Below are 15,945 nucleotides of genomic sequence, written 5' to 3'. Positions count from 1 at the left end.
TCTCTCTCTCTCTCTCTCTATCTGGAAATGCGAAGAACTTGAATAGGCGGTTTTCAGAAATGAAAATGGAAATTCAAGCAAAGTTCCGGGTGAAAATTGTGAAAGTAGAACGTACTTGCACGATACTCCACGATTTCAGAATGGTTTCCGGGGAGTTCATATATCTAGGAATTTATTATACTTTCATTCAATCTGCCCCAAGTTTAACAATACAAACGGTAGCTACTTAGAGGTATCATATTTTTCGAACGTCTTTATCATTCTGTGAAAGGATAATCTTTCTCTTAGGGCGTTCTCATGAAAATCGATCGTGAAACGACTCGACAAAAGGAGCGAGAAGCCACCTAATTTTCAAAGTTGCGCCGCGAATGAATGAACGAATGAAAGAACGAAAAGAAAGGGGTCGAAGAGAAAGGAAATCTTATTTTTATCGAATCTTATCCTCCACCAGTATTCCACTATTCTGAAAAATCGAAACTTTCATTCAAATCCTTACAAAAGTTTTAACAAGCAATTTAAAACAATGGTTTCTTCTAACAAGTGACATCATTGAAAGGAGACAATTGAACGTAATATTAATCGATAATAGTAGAAATCACTAGAATCTTTCATCCTTCGTTTTCTCAGCGAAAAAAATTCCATTCCTCCTTAATAATCGCAACCATCTTTCTTACCATATCCATAAAAAAAGGCGAGCCATGCATAGAAATCGGCCGATCTCTCCCAAGTTCGCAACCCTCCTCTCCTTTGGACGAAATGCAGTGAACGAAAGCACGAAAAAAAAAAAAAAAACAATTTCCCCGCGATGCATCCGATATTAGCGCAGAGGGCTGAACGCAGGGGACGATGAATTTCCCAGTGAAATGGATACGTCGCGTCTAACCGAATTTATTCAAATCCCCGTCGTTCCGTGGCCGCAATAAGCCACCCCCCGTACACCCCCATGCTTCCATGAATAATGCAACGCGCGAGGGGAACACACCTCCCTTCTTTCGCGCTTAGACATCGAAGCCAGCCGTAAGAGGCGCAAAGTGAGCGCACGATTCTTCTAAGAACTCGTATCGGTGACGGAGAATGGCGGAGATGAAGATTTGCCTTATACGCCGCGTGAAGCGCAGTTGACACACTTTCCATCCACCGATCGATACGTCACCCACACCATAGACGCGTAAGAAGATCATTGTGGGCTGTCGACAAGATGTAGCAGAGAGAGAGAGAGAAAGGAGGGAGGAGGAGAGGAGGAGTTTAATTCGTAATGGTGTATTCTCCGGGAATGGTACAAGTATCGATCGTGACAGAATCGCTGTTGCAGGTCGCCGCGTTAATGCAACGACAACGTCGATCATCGGAATTGCTGAAATTTCGACAAGTGGCTGCTTCGAAGGGAACGATTATACGAACGATGCTGTTCGATCCTTGCAACGATTGGTTAGGTGTTGCGATCTTCATGTTTGTCGAGAGTCTTTATTCTACTTTTCACGGTTTTGATACTTTTTTTCGTTGATATTTGATCACCCCAATTCGCAAGTTTTGATTCGTCGATATTGGATACGTTTGATATCGTGGTAAATGATGAAAAGTTCATTAAAGCGATTGGATATCGTTTATCGGATCGTGCATATTTTAGAGATTTACTTTACGGGTCGGTTATATATTGATTTATCGATATTGCGCGTCTCTGTTGCGTTGAGTAATAAACGGGAAAATAACAATGTCATCGAATAATGAATAAATAAATTTGTAATAAGCGATCGTAATAAATAAACGAATGTAATTGAATGCAACAACATCGCGATTTGTTATTACGACCATGCTTTGGCAAATATATATCATCAAGAGTTTCTATATATATATATATATATATATATGGATAATGGTAAAAAGTCATTTATCAATTATGAAACGTCTATTGTTGCGAATTAAAATCTCTTCCTCTTCTTCGATACGTGCAATATATATATCGCAGAGTACGTAGTTTCAACGGGAAATACAAATGAAAAGCAAAACGTTGTACAACCCTCTAAAATCTGCATTTACACAGGCAGTTATGTTGCACGACGCGACGTTTGATAGATTGACTGCATTTTACGCGCGATCTTGATGGATCGCCTGGCCGCCGTCTGCTCTATCGTCCAATTCACCACGGACGAGATCCTCTTGCGAAAATTCTTCGTCTAACTAACTCGAGGACGACGTTGCACGGATTGTTGCGGAATCCGACTTTTAAACTTAACGACAATCTTAACCGGTTAATAGGATTTCACGCGACTTCATCGCGAAATAAAATGGAAATTAGAGAGAGAGAGAGAGATTCGACTAATGACGGAAATAAACGTCGTTCATTCGCCAGTTACGTATATTATTTTCTTTCTTCGATTCTTTCTTCGAAAAAGACATCTCGATGAATTCATCGAGCTTGCTAAGTTTCTTATCCTCGTTTCAAAAGTATTCATAAATAATTCTTTGCAATTCTTTGTAATTCTCATAATAATGTAAATAAATTTCCAACTTTTTAAAACCTCTTCAGCTTGTAATAATTTCCTTTAGAGGATAATCATTCGATGAGAAACGTTTCAATAAGGAAGAGGGAGAAGATGACGATAAATCTTGGAAACGATTCCACCGTTTTTCAACCGTTCCAGTTCGAGACGTTAGGATGGAAGTGCAGCGTATGGCATCAATGATGCCATATTGAAATCGATCGACAATTTGATTTCAAATTCAATCGTTTTCATCCGTTCTTCTATATGTTTTTCTATTCGTTCGTTTATTAATATTGCATCATATTGCATCATATTGTCGTAAAGATTTATATTAATAAACGAAGGATATTAAAAAAGGAAAAACAAAGAGACGAGAGTTCAAAGAAGCTAGAAGCTAGAAAAAAACTTCATTAACGCAGATTAAGTAACGAGATTTGGTCTTGGAAGCTTACCTTTCACCTGTGAAAGGTTCCTTCGAGTCCTTTTATATTTAAATAAGCGTGAATTCAACACTCGCAGTCGTTCAATCGGTGAATTACCTTATTAACGAATAATTTAATTGCTATAACGTTTGGGCTCGGATAAGAAAGTAATTCGAGAGTTAAGCAGAGATTAGTCGCTACTGGAGGAAACATCTGATTTTAAGGTTGAGGCGGTGGGTAATTGCAAGATTTAATACCATCTTTGGATTTGGAAATTATAGATTTGCGTTTTAATTAAAACTCGGTCCGTGATTAAAAATTTTCTTTGAACATGTCTTTGAGAAGCTTTAAGAAAAGAGACGTTATTAAACGTTATTTAAAATTAAAACATTTTTGGTGTACGATTAAAATCAGATTCTTTTTTTTTCTTTTTGAATTCAAACGAAACGAAAAAATCTCATCGGTCGATTAATTAAATCCAACTTTTACTTTTTTTCCCCTTTTTCTTTCTTTTTCTTATAACTAATCCCTTTTCTTTCCTCTCAAACGCTCTGCATACATTTGCCCCAAACGCAGCCAACTGTATTTACCGAGAAAGTAATCGAACACTTATCCGTCAATCAATAAAAGTTAGCTATCGACCTTTGCGAGTATTCGAGTATCTTTCATCTAAACCAGCGTCTCTCAACCTTTCTTTTATTATCCCTTATATACGTAATAATTTTCTTTTTTTTAACACAAGATAAACATTTATAAAAATTCCTACTCCAAAATTATTACTTTACGAATATCGACCAGTATCCGCCGTTAAAAAATTTTATACAATAATAAAATCTTTGCTTTAGATTTAGATATAATCCGTATTGACGCATTGAGAAACACTGAAAGCAAGTAAAAATCAGAAAAAGAAAAAAAACTCACCGATATTCAGAGCCCTCGCTGAGCTGCCTGACCGTAATAGGAAATTCGCTGGGTCCGTGTGCCTTCAGTAACTCCTGCAAACGCACCAGCCCTTCGTTATTCTCGTAGATGATGGTAAAGCTCTTCCAGCCCCAGGCTTTCACCAGATCAACGTACGCCTGAAACACGTACGCACACACACGCGCCGCTTATTAGCCGCGATCGTAACCCACGAACGACGATCCATCGTTTCAAATAGGGGATATATATATATATATATATACTTCACTTCTTCCGGCGATATTTATTTGATTCCTCTAAACTCGTTTGCGCACGGATTCTCGAAACGCGACTCGAATTTCAAAGGTGTAATGGACCGTGAGGATACACGCGACAACGCTACGCAAATGAGACCACGTTCCACGTTTTATAGCGATTGATTAATCAATTCGTTATTAAGGAAGATTGTTGGATCCGCTCAGGAATGTTTCGATAATACTTGTGGATCTAGTTATTCGATCGTATCTCGAGAGATATCTCTAAGAGATATAGAATGCGATTTTTCTTTTTTTTAGATTTAGAAAAGATTGAAAATTCTATCTTATGTTCGCGTTATGGATTTGAAATAATTTAGAGGGTCGAAATTAATTGTGTATGCGCTTAATGGATTAAAATATAATCCAAGCCCGATGATTCATTATTAACCAGTTGGATACGGATACTCGTGCAGCCATGGAAAATTTAAAAGGGAATATATACAGGGGATGCGAATATTATGCAAAAATGCATAAAATATTGAAGCAAAAAGCACTCGTTATAATTTTGATTTTATGTACATCCCATTTCCTTATTCGTATAAAAATATAAATCTTGCACGAACATCTACCGTTCATTAATTGGTAATATCTTTCCAGCTTTTCTGATAAATAAACGGATAAATCGTTGATGATTATATATATATATATATGTACTAATTTACACTTCAAATATTACAAATTTTAATCCGAGTTCGGTTTCTCGTTCGCCTCCGTTTGCCAAACTCAAATCGGTCACGGTGATTAATCCCAACAGAGGTGGTCAGGAGGAAGCATCCTCCAATTTACAGTTTTCACTTTAGATCCCATTAGAATGTTAGATTGCAATCTGACCCGATGAAATATCGATAACGTTACCCATAAATTGGAACTATCACGGAAGTTCTATAGACGCTATTATCGCTGCCATGAAACTCTATAAAATATCACAGCCGTACGCGTACCACGTTCTATCTCCGTGTTAGTGATATTTTTAATCATTTTCCAAGCTCCCTTCTTTCCCCCTGTTGTAAGGACGCCTGATCATCAACCATCACGAGCGCCAATTTTTCTCGATTTTTTTTCATTTCTACGAAAACGAGGAAGAATCATGGGGGAAATTCGTTCCGATTCCATTCTACGGAATCCACATAGGAATTTATATTATTCGTTACATTATCCTTAAATTTCCATTCTCGAGTATCTTCGAAGTTGAATGTATCGAGAGTTTGAAATTCGAGTGTGAAATTACACGTGGACCGTTTGTCCAAAACTATTAAACGAGCCAAGGATCCGAAGATACTGGAATATTAATTTCGAGGATACGGCGAGGGCGGGGAAATGTTAATAAACTCTCTTGTACTTCAGTTTCAGCTATTTACTCGCTGATCTAAGGTCAACTATTCTGCGGAGAGGTTTCCGAGAAGGGTTTTCTGGCGAGAAGAGGCGAAATTATAACTCGGGGAGGACAGAGTGGCGAAAGAAAAATGGAAAAATCGCAAAAAATTCTCGCCAGCTACCATTATCTTCCATTCCACCATTCGTGGAATCATCATCAATCATCTAAAAACTCACTGCTCGCGGACTCGTGTCTTTTTTCTCTTCTCCTGATAAACAGACTGCCAACTACCATTATCTTTCAACTTATCTTTGAACGGACTAATGTAACTCCACGGAAAACGTATTATTTCGCATACGGTTAAAAATCGGCGAAAATATCCACCGATATCCACTCTTACGTACGCAACCAACAATGATAAACGACATAAATTGCAGTATTGTCGGCCAACTACTTCGTTCTATCCTGTCGAAGGGATGAGAATCGTAATAGTTGAACTAGTTGTGTAATTTTACTTCAACTCAATTATTTTAACACTTGTATCGCTACCATTCATCTGAAATAAAATTCTAACGCGAAACCATCGATCGAATGAACCATTCGTTTCATTATAGATACACAACTTTCCTCTTCTCCCGCTCGCCAATAACGGAAAGTAAAACGAATTTATCCATAACGGATTCTTACTCGAAACTCCGCCTCTCGAGCAGATTTATACCCAAGTTTGGTCAGAAATTAGAAAATTCCTTCGTTTCGCTAATATCGATCCAAGCTGAAACCAGTTTCTCCCCAAACTAGGAAGAGCTTTCCCCTTGCTCGCCAACTGGCGCGACCGATGTTTCAAAAGTTAGCAAGGGCACGCGGCCATAGGTTTTTCCATTCAGAAGGGGGCGGTTCAGTTTCACGTGGAAAACGACTATTACGGCCAGCCGAGCCCAGCCCCCTCGACCAACTTCGCCACCGAGTTTCCCGCGAGGAGATCCGCGTAACTCGCGTTTCGAAACCCGCTTTTCCGATAATCCCAACTTCCTAAAAGCGCCGCTGTATATTTTCCGCCGAGCAACTTTCGCCCTACCGTTTCGCCTTCTTTCTCACCCCCTCCACACCCCCTATCCCCGATCTTTTCACTACCTATCCAGGGTGGTCTTGTACTCGTGCGCAAGCTCGTTTCCAAGATTTTATCCCGGATGTGTCTCGGCCCGAAACGCGCATGAATTCGAAGCTGAATCTCGAACCATTGATTGCCAATATTTGAAAGGATGCATCAATTTTGCCGCGGTTTCCCCCTTGTCGGGGACGAGACTCGACAAACTTTTCGCTCCGCTCTCATCTTTCCCGATCTTTTACTCGAGCTTAGCGAGAGAGCCCGTTTCTTTGACCGAGCTCTAACTTGTTTAATGGAGAGTTACTCCTCTTCCCTGGAGTTACTTTTGGGGAAAAAGCGCGAGCAGGGCGGGCCGATTAACCGAGATACAGGAGGTGTTTTCTTGCAACAGTGATCAGTTGGCACAAGAAGAACGCTGCGGGGGATCTAGAAAAAGTGTGTACATGGTCTTCTTTTCCTTTTCGGGAATGTTCAATTTCAAACGATCCTCTCACCGTAATCAACGAACGTCACGTCTTTTCAACGATTAATTAATATAGATTCTCCGTTTCGAGTGTTATTATACATTTTCTATATTTCTTTTTTTTTTTTTTGGAGAGATTATATATTATATATTTTCTATAAATAAGTATATATATATATATGCATTGGGTTTGGAACTCTTCTTGCCCTTTTTTAGTTTTTTCTTTTTTTTTTGTAGCCACAACGAAGTGCGCACCAGAAAAAGGATACATTCGAATTAATAGAGACTAGCTTGTTTAATTCTTTTGATTATAACGAGTAAGTAAAAATTTTGCTTGCTTAAACTATATATATAAAGAGTCTAAGCTGTTAACGGATTTACAACAATTTGTTTCCATAATTTAATATACACTGTAACTACGGGAAAGTAATAATTACACGGTATCGATCGGTTTCGAACGCCATTATATTCGAGCATCGATAATTAGAAAACAAATTAACGCAATGATATCGTAGAACGATGGCGTAGTAATTTCAGAAAATAGGCCAGGGCCGTTCTGATCGAAAAAATGCTCGTCGAGAATACGTCATAAACCTGATCGCGTTTAATGAACGCGTTCCACGACCTGCGCAAAGAGTATTAAATTCCTCCGGCGGCCATATCGTTCGTATTTTTCACGTTTTTATTAATATTTCAAAAATTAATAACCAGATCGACACCGCGACGATACTCGAATTAATTCCGATTATTATTAAATTATTAATCGGGGAAAAGTTTGCCGCCACTACTCGAAAAGAGTAGTGTTTTACAAGTGGAGCCCCGTAAAGCCAATATTTGAAACTTCACTTTGAAAGATAATCAAACAACAGGAACATTGAAGGATGCACGAATGCCGAAAATTGACTTCACGAGAGAAGCACTCGCCAAGTTTCGCCTCCATCCCTGTACACGTGTGTAGAGGAATGGACAGAAACAAGCGTTGGGAGAAAGTTGCAAAGTACGGAGACACTGTTGAATTTCTACACAATGTATACACACAGGATACACCTCGAGAATTCGTCGAAAGGGACGCGGAATATCTACATAGAAATTGGCCCATTAACGCAGAGAAAGGAATACAAAATTACCAACGTGAAAATATTGAATAAACCACGAACATCTATCATAGTAACAAACAAATTCTATTATCTCCAACAACCATCCGTCCTCAATTATCCCGCACCCTCCTTTCATCGATTCAAAATTTAATAATCCACGCCGTGTGTATCCATTAACGCACGAATTACACCTACGTAGCGCCTATCCAAACCGAGCTCAAGCGAAACCATTTCGAGATCTCGCCACGAGACTTACTTCAGATTTTCTCGACGCGAGGAGGAAACGCGAGGAATCGATGTAATGCGAGGATCGTGCGCACAGGCGATACGCGAAACGTGTTGAAAGCGTGTATGGAAATACGAAGGGTGGAAGGGTGTGTTTCGTTTCCGCGAGAAAAAAGGAACGAAACAATGAGAGTGGGTTATAAATCGGTGGGGGATCGGGATTATTCGAGGGTTTGCATGCCACGCGTCTCCCATAATCGTAGAAAATACGCTGTAAATCTGACCGCGACAATTGTTGCCCACCATCTCTCGCTCGAGCGTGTTCGGTTTTCGACGAGTACTGGGCGCAGAGTATGCGCAAATCGTGAGTCGAGCCTGGTCACGTTTTCCCGCACCCGATACACGTTGTATTTCCACCCTGGTAACTTGGTAGACCGACATCGTCTACCGACGGTTAATTTATCTTTCGCTGCTTTAAACGCTCTCGTTCTACGGATAGATCCAAAGCTTTGCGAATTATTTGATTGGGGCCTGTTCCACGCGGCCTGTCCTCGTTGCGGTTTCCTTCCAAACTTGTTCGATAAATTGGTTGGATAAATTTTGATCTTTCTTTGGTGAATTGATATTGGGATCATTATTCGAAAGAGTTTATCGATAGCGATTAATATTTCATTTGGAAACAATGAATTATGAATTTTGTATTGATTTCGTAAGAGTGTTGATTGTAATTTAATTTCATCGGTGAGAATTTTTGTTTTTAATATCCTCGGCGAGTTTTCGTTAGTTGCTGAATAGAAGAGAAAAAGAATGAACAGAAAGTTGGAGTTCCCTTTTGTACGGAGTAAAAAATTATTACCTTCGAATATTTTAGAAACTTTTATATAAAAAAAAAAAAAATTGTTTCATTGAAATATTCCATTTGGATTATCTCTTAAATCATTTAAAACTCGGTAATCATCTATTATATTACACTTTTATAATTATTCAATTTCATTCTCATTTTTAATCTTTCTCTCTCTATATATATATATATCTCGCGATTACTTAATTTTTACTCGTTAAATTTGAAAAATTAGACAAATTTGGTGAAAAATTCATCGTGACATCTCCCACGATGATAAGAGAATTTAACATTCGCCAGAGGCGTATCGCGGTGGCAATTCGTTCGAGGTGTCACTCTCAGCGCACGAGGGTTAAGTTAATTGTTAGGTGCATAAATCCCCAACGTTCGTCGCCGGCAAGCAAATCTTTCGTTCCGAATATTTTACCGACTAATCTGAATAATCCTTCTAGCCCGCAATCTCGGTAATCCCTGCAACACCCATTCTCATTCCGTTTCTATATTTCCCCTCAACCCGTTCTTTCGAAAATAGCCCGCCATCCCGAGCGAGATTGCCCGCGTTTCGTTTAATTCCAACCGATAAATTATCGCCCGGAGACCAATTTCGCTTAAAGGGGCGTCGAATCTCAAAATCGAGTCGGATCGTTGCCGATGCTAACTGCCAACGCTTAGATACAGTTGAAAATGCATTACAACGAAGTCGAACAACGTTCTGTAATAAAAGCGGTGTAAAGCAAAATAAAGTTGCAGTCCTTATACCATGGTAAATAGAAGAAGAGAATTTGTAATTAAGACGCGCGCGAAATGGGATTGCCTTCATCTTTAACTACACACAGTTACATTATTCGATGCTTTCATCCCTCGTTCCCCTTTGTCTGCAATAATTAAAATTTTCTCCAAGTAGAATTTAATATACGATTTCTACTTGTTATTAAGGTATTTAATTATTAAGATATTAATATATAAAAAGAAAGATATCGTTGCAATAAATATTATTAATTTCATATTTTTAGAAACTTTTTAAAAAATATATTCTATATAAATTTACAATAATAATAGAATATACAAAAATAATATATATAAGATGCACGCGATGGATAAAAAGATATAAAATATCCAAAGGACTCGTCAGATAAAACACATCTTCGTTTAACGTTTTCATTAATAACTAGCAAAACAAAAAAACAAAAAAAATAATAATAATAATTTAAAAAAAGTAATCTTTCGTAAAACATATGATGCAGTGGCAACAATTTTTAAAAAAAGTTCGGCAAAAAAAAATTCGGACAAAACACGCTCAGTTGATATGCGGAAGCGTCCTCTACAAAACGTACTTTGTTCCACGTTAATATCTTGATCCGTTGCGGAGATAGAACGGCGCAAAAGTAAAATGTTCAAAATGCGCGAAGAATTGAATGACAATTGAGATTCCTGGATACTTCGTGACCCACTTCTTTTTTTCCTGGAAATGCGTACGTAGCGGTGGCGCTATGAAAAAAACCGCTGACTCAGCTCTCGTCACTGACCACGCCACTGGCGCCCCCCTTTGGCCTAGGTCAGTGACTGTGCGCGCGCGCGAGACAGAAAGAGAGAATCCGACCGCGCGAGAAGAACGGAGATAACGAACGCGCGTCCAAAACTACGTTCCACTTTGGACGATCGTATCTTCGAAACGAAACGCCCTATTAACGCGAAACAAAAAGCATTTTAAAGAGGAAGAATCCTTGCTTTTAACTGGTATTAATTATCATCCGTTAGCGTATTTTGTTTCGAGAGACAAATAAGCGTCTCGTTTAATTTAATCTGTTCCGTATTGTATTGGGTAAATTTGAATGTATTATATCGAAGATATCGATCGAAGATGTTTAAATTCATTTAATTTTCGTGACAAGAGGAACGAGTAAAATTAAAATAAAATATTAATTTATCAAACGATTAAACCCTGGTAAATTTATATCCCCTTCAAAGAATCCGTTCTCATAATTTCATCAGACATTAACAGTTTATAGAACTAGAATGCACGTGGCGCGGAATTCATCGCGAAAATTCGAAACGTGTCTCCCAGATACGACACGATCCCTGGTGCATCGATTTCCGTTCCATCGGTCACGTTACACAATCGATCGTTGTCGAGTTTCGCGATACGACCAGTGGATAATTCGTAAAACAGGAGAACGTTCGGACATTACGTATTCTCCGCGTGACACGGGGACGTGTAAGAGAGCAGCGGATCCCGCGGACGATGCAAATTGCGTGGAAATATTTCAATGGTGGGGCAATGGAAGACGCGACACTTTATTGCGTTTATCGCGATATCGATGGAAATTAAGAGCACGAAAGGAAGAAGGGATATTTATCGTGATTATTACGTTACGTACATTTCGAGCACGTTTTCGACCGAATATCTGATACTATATTCGCGGGTTATCTTACCAAATCTACGTCTATATCTATATACATATAATGTGTCGCAGCTCTTGCGAAAATGCGCACACGCTTTTATCTTTCACCGCGACCTGACACAACTTTTCATAATGAAAGTCCCGTCAATCTTCTCTCGCCCTTTACCAACGCTATTTCTTTTTCCCTTTTCCTCATTTTTCTCCCTTCCTTCCTTTTTATTTTCCGCAACTCCTGTCGCGAATTCGTGACACCGACTGATGAAAGTGTTTCGTGCATTTGGGAAAAAGAGGAGAAATATGCATAACCTCGATCTGGACAGAAATTGCATTTCCTTTAATCGGGTAGGTGATGAAAAAATATAAACAATGCGTGAAACGAGAGAAGAATTTTTGGATAGATTCATTATACAAGATTGCGTAATGAAGATTTGCTTCTGAAAGAAGTGCAAAGTCCATTTTCAAGTCAAGATTTCGGTGTTAAATGGAAACTGAAAAACAATGCGCTACAACACCTTTTGTAAAAATACAGATAAAAGTACGGGTAAGAGAATTCTACGTTAATGACAATCCTTTGTTTCCTCGGAAACCTGGGACGAACAATGGCCCGGACGAGTCAATTGCACTGTCGAAACAAATACATTTCAAACACATTCGAATGTAGGTTTCGCGCTAATTTGAATAAATACGTAGCTTGCTTTGATTGTCCTTCCCCCTTGTTTTGTTCCAATGTTTCAATTACGACTTGGGGGGAAATTGATCGACAAAACTACACGTTTGTTTAACGTGTTGGCAACGGAAAAAATTGTATGAATTTCGCAAACTTGGACGTTTGAGCTAGCTCTGTTTATCTTTATCTTACTTTGAAATTACGAGATGGAAGATGTAACGAAGATAGCGAATCGTAATTTCTTATAATTTTGGAATACCGTGGATCAACTTCATTAAAATTTATTAGTATTCACCAAGTTGCTTGAAATTAATCGCTGAATTTTTGATCTGGATAGTATTTGAATTTGTTGTATTTTTAGTTGAAACGAATCTTTATATATAAATAAAATCTGATCAAGATATTTTAAATCTTTCTACGTTTAACATCGTCGATCAACTCACAATTTTCCTAAATAATAGATTTCTGTCAATTTCTCAATTTTAAGATTCTTTTTTAATTCTGATATATCGGTTACATAAAATTAATTGAGATATATTTTTCAAAAAACTCAATATATTCAACGAATCTTTTCCATTAATAATTTCTTTTTTTTCTTAACAGTTTTTTCCTTAGTCCCATCATCATTAAGTACATCCTCGCACGTTCAAGCCCGAAAGTGTGTCACCTTGTTAAAAGGATTGAAAAAAATTTCTCATTTCGCCAAGAGTCTCTACATATTCTTCTCTTTGTTCCTTTTTTCTCGATGCGTGAAGCACATACGTCCGTTAAGTTTAAACGCTATAATCTCGAATCACGGTTGTACTTCATCCCCATGGATTAACCGAATATTAATCCTAATATTTTTCCAAGCTCGAACAGCTCCTTAACAGTCAACATTCTCGATGACCACAACCAAGTCATTTCTTTACTTCCTTTAATCTTTATAATCTATCCTACAATTATTCTACATTTTTCCAGTTTTCCTTCGATCTAGCATCTACAAAATAATTAATAATAAAATTTTAATAATTTAAATAAATCTTCTGTTAGCTATTTATTTCCACAAACATGCTAATTCGAAAGATCGATGATAATGCAACAATTAATAACGAAAATCTCTTCAGAAATAGAATGAGTTGAAGAATATTGGAAATAATAATAATATTTTTGAAATATCTTTATTCCCCGTAGAAAATAAGTCGGTCACAACGAACCACCGAAATCGAGTTGAAGACGCGATGTTGCTTTGTCCAAATTTCGTATCCACGGAGTGTAATCATCGCCATTCAAGAGAACGATCAACTCTCCCGCGTTGGTGACAAATAGGGGGACGAATAAAAGGGTCGCGAATAAGGGGTGATGCGCGTAGAGAGGGAAATCGTACGAGTTAGGAGCAAACGAGCGCTTTCTTTTTGCGACCCTCGTCACGAGAACATTGCCAAGGGGTTCATTAGCAGCGAGGCAACGATGATGTGTCGTACGCTGTTACATTACGTTTTATACACGAGCGTAAAAGCATAACACGATCGAGGTTAACGGCTCGCTTTCAAAGGAACAATGGGGAGGGGATGTGCTTCCAAGAAATCATCGACCCTTTAATCTCCTTTAAACTCATCTATGATATACCCATCTTTTATAGTCAAAATAATCGAAACAAAAATTTTGTGGAAAAATTACCTGTGTCAAATTACACAGTGTCGTTAAAAAAGGATTACAAAAATGTTTTACTTATTATAGAATGTGTATGATTTATCTGGTACGATCATGTTTGAAACAAACACTAATAATCAAATGGATGGAAAATTTTCTAAAATGTAAATCACACACACTTTATAAATTGATTATTATTATAATAACCATTATAATACTCAAAATGCTAAATTATTGCCGATCTTTTCTGAACAGATAAGTACAAGAGAAATTTTCAAGTCTTTCTAATATTCTTATCAATAATCCCTTTTAAATCTTAATCATAGGAACACAATAGATCGGTTCAAATTAGCCAACTAATCTCGTGAACGTTTAGTCAGACTAAATGCATCAGATTCATCTTTATCATTAATCATTGATTCTCCTCATTTGCATTAAACGTTTAATAATTCGCGTATATTTCCATATAACTTTATCCATAGAATTTTATCCGAACAAACTTCTACCCCCAATAATGCTTCACCTGGAACAGAAACTGGGTTCGATCATACATATGCATATTCCAAAATGTACCGAATCGACCCACGTCTCGAAAATTCCGCCAACAATTTCGCCACGTCGTCGACGTCGCGAGGTCGTTAAGGTGACGAACACGCACCCACCGATTGGCTTATATGCCTTATGCACGAAAACGAACAATGCAAGAAATAATATTGCATGGATGTGACAGGGAGCGAAATTGCAGGCGACAGGATAATGAACCGTTTAGGGAGTAGCGCCAGTCCCAGCGCTAACTTCGCATTAAGATACATCCACTTGCCGCAACGACACACCCTTCCATAACAATCTTCGCCTGTATACGTGTGTTACGTTATTGGGGAGCGACGCACGTTTCCATCCCTAACCTCTGCTTTTCATTCGCCGCCTAACTTCGTCTTTGGCCTATGAATCCCTCCTCCTGCCGTCTCCCACATCGAAGACAATTTCTGATTCTACTGGATTCTACCCAGAGAATGATGCATTTAGTCTGACTAAACGTTCACGAGATTAGTTGGCTAATTTGGACCGATCTATTATGTTCCTATGACTGAGATTTTAAAGGGATTATTGATTTAAGAATATTAGAAAGATTTGAAAATTTCTCTTGTACTAATTTGTTTAGAAAAAAATTGCAATAATTTGAGAATTCTTATTCTCACTTGTAAGTGATAGTTTATGGATAAAACTAAAACTATTTCTTATCCAATTAGATTATTGAAACGATTAATAAAAAGAATCTTCCATAAATTTTTTTTAATTAAATTGGTAGCTGAAAAGAAATTCAAGTGGAAAAATTCCACGAAAATACTAGTCTGGAAAAATTGGAAACGCATATTTCATGGAAACATCGTTAAGAGAAAAAAAATTCTACCAAAAGTTACGTTTAATTTATCTCAAAATAATTATCAAGAGATTATCTTCTATTCGATAAAAATTTCTATCGAATTATCAAGATTATCCAAGAGATTAGCGACAACTATCGTCGAAATTAAAAAAAGAAAAGAAAAAAACGATTAACAATACAATGTTTATCTAGCACGTCATCAATAGGAAAAAAATTATCAAAAGAAGATGGAAATATACATCTCCATCCTTTCTCGATTTCCACGAGAAGATTCTCGATTCTTTGAATTTCAACGAGAAGACGTACTTTATACGTTTCATACGCGCGCAACATGGACCACGGTAATTTCGATGCAGAGGGCCCTTTACAGGATTAAGATTAACGCGTGCGATCCTCTTTTTAACGCGCTTATCACACACGAGACTCATTTCGACAGCTGGTCGTATTTTTCGTTCCCACGACTGAATACGAGAATCTCCAGGTTTGACGCGCATCAACGATAAATACCTTTGCCGAGGAAAAAAATTTTAATATAATGCGGTAAATAGGAACGAGAGGAAGGGGGAAATAATAGATTAAAAAAGGATTCCTTTACAATGGAATGGAAGATGCGGTTAAAAAATTTCGTCTGTTGTTACGGTTATAGAGAATTAAAATGGGAGGAGGAGATTAACGTAACGACGTTGTATAAT

The 15,945-nt window shown here is 37.9% G+C and overlaps 1 protein-coding gene across 8 annotated transcripts in view; it reads right to left on the bottom strand.

The window, feature by feature from the left end:
* Positions 1–15,945, bottom strand: part of LOC102678757 (glutamate receptor ionotropic, kainate 2) — a 225,162-nt gene that overhangs the window by 76,022 nt on the left and 133,195 nt on the right. For all 8 annotated transcript variants that reach the window (XR_004149996.1, XR_004149997.1, XM_031509125.1 and 5 more), the window contains one exon: positions 3,827–3,984. Coding sequence is in view for 5 of the 8 variants with exons in the window: in XM_031509125.1 (XP_031364985.1) it covers positions 3,827–3,984 (158 nt within the window). In the remaining 3 variants the exon portion in view is untranslated. The remainder of the gene's footprint in view (positions 1–3,826; positions 3,985–15,945) is intronic.

Source organism: Apis dorsata, unplaced genomic scaffold (genome assembly GCF_000469605.1).
Source record: "Apis dorsata unplaced genomic scaffold, Apis dorsata 1.3 scaffold_127, whole genome shotgun sequence".
In the NCBI taxonomy this organism is placed as follows: Eukaryota; Metazoa; Arthropoda; class Insecta; order Hymenoptera; family Apidae; genus Apis; species Apis dorsata.
This window is presented reverse-complemented; position numbering and strand designations above follow the sequence as displayed.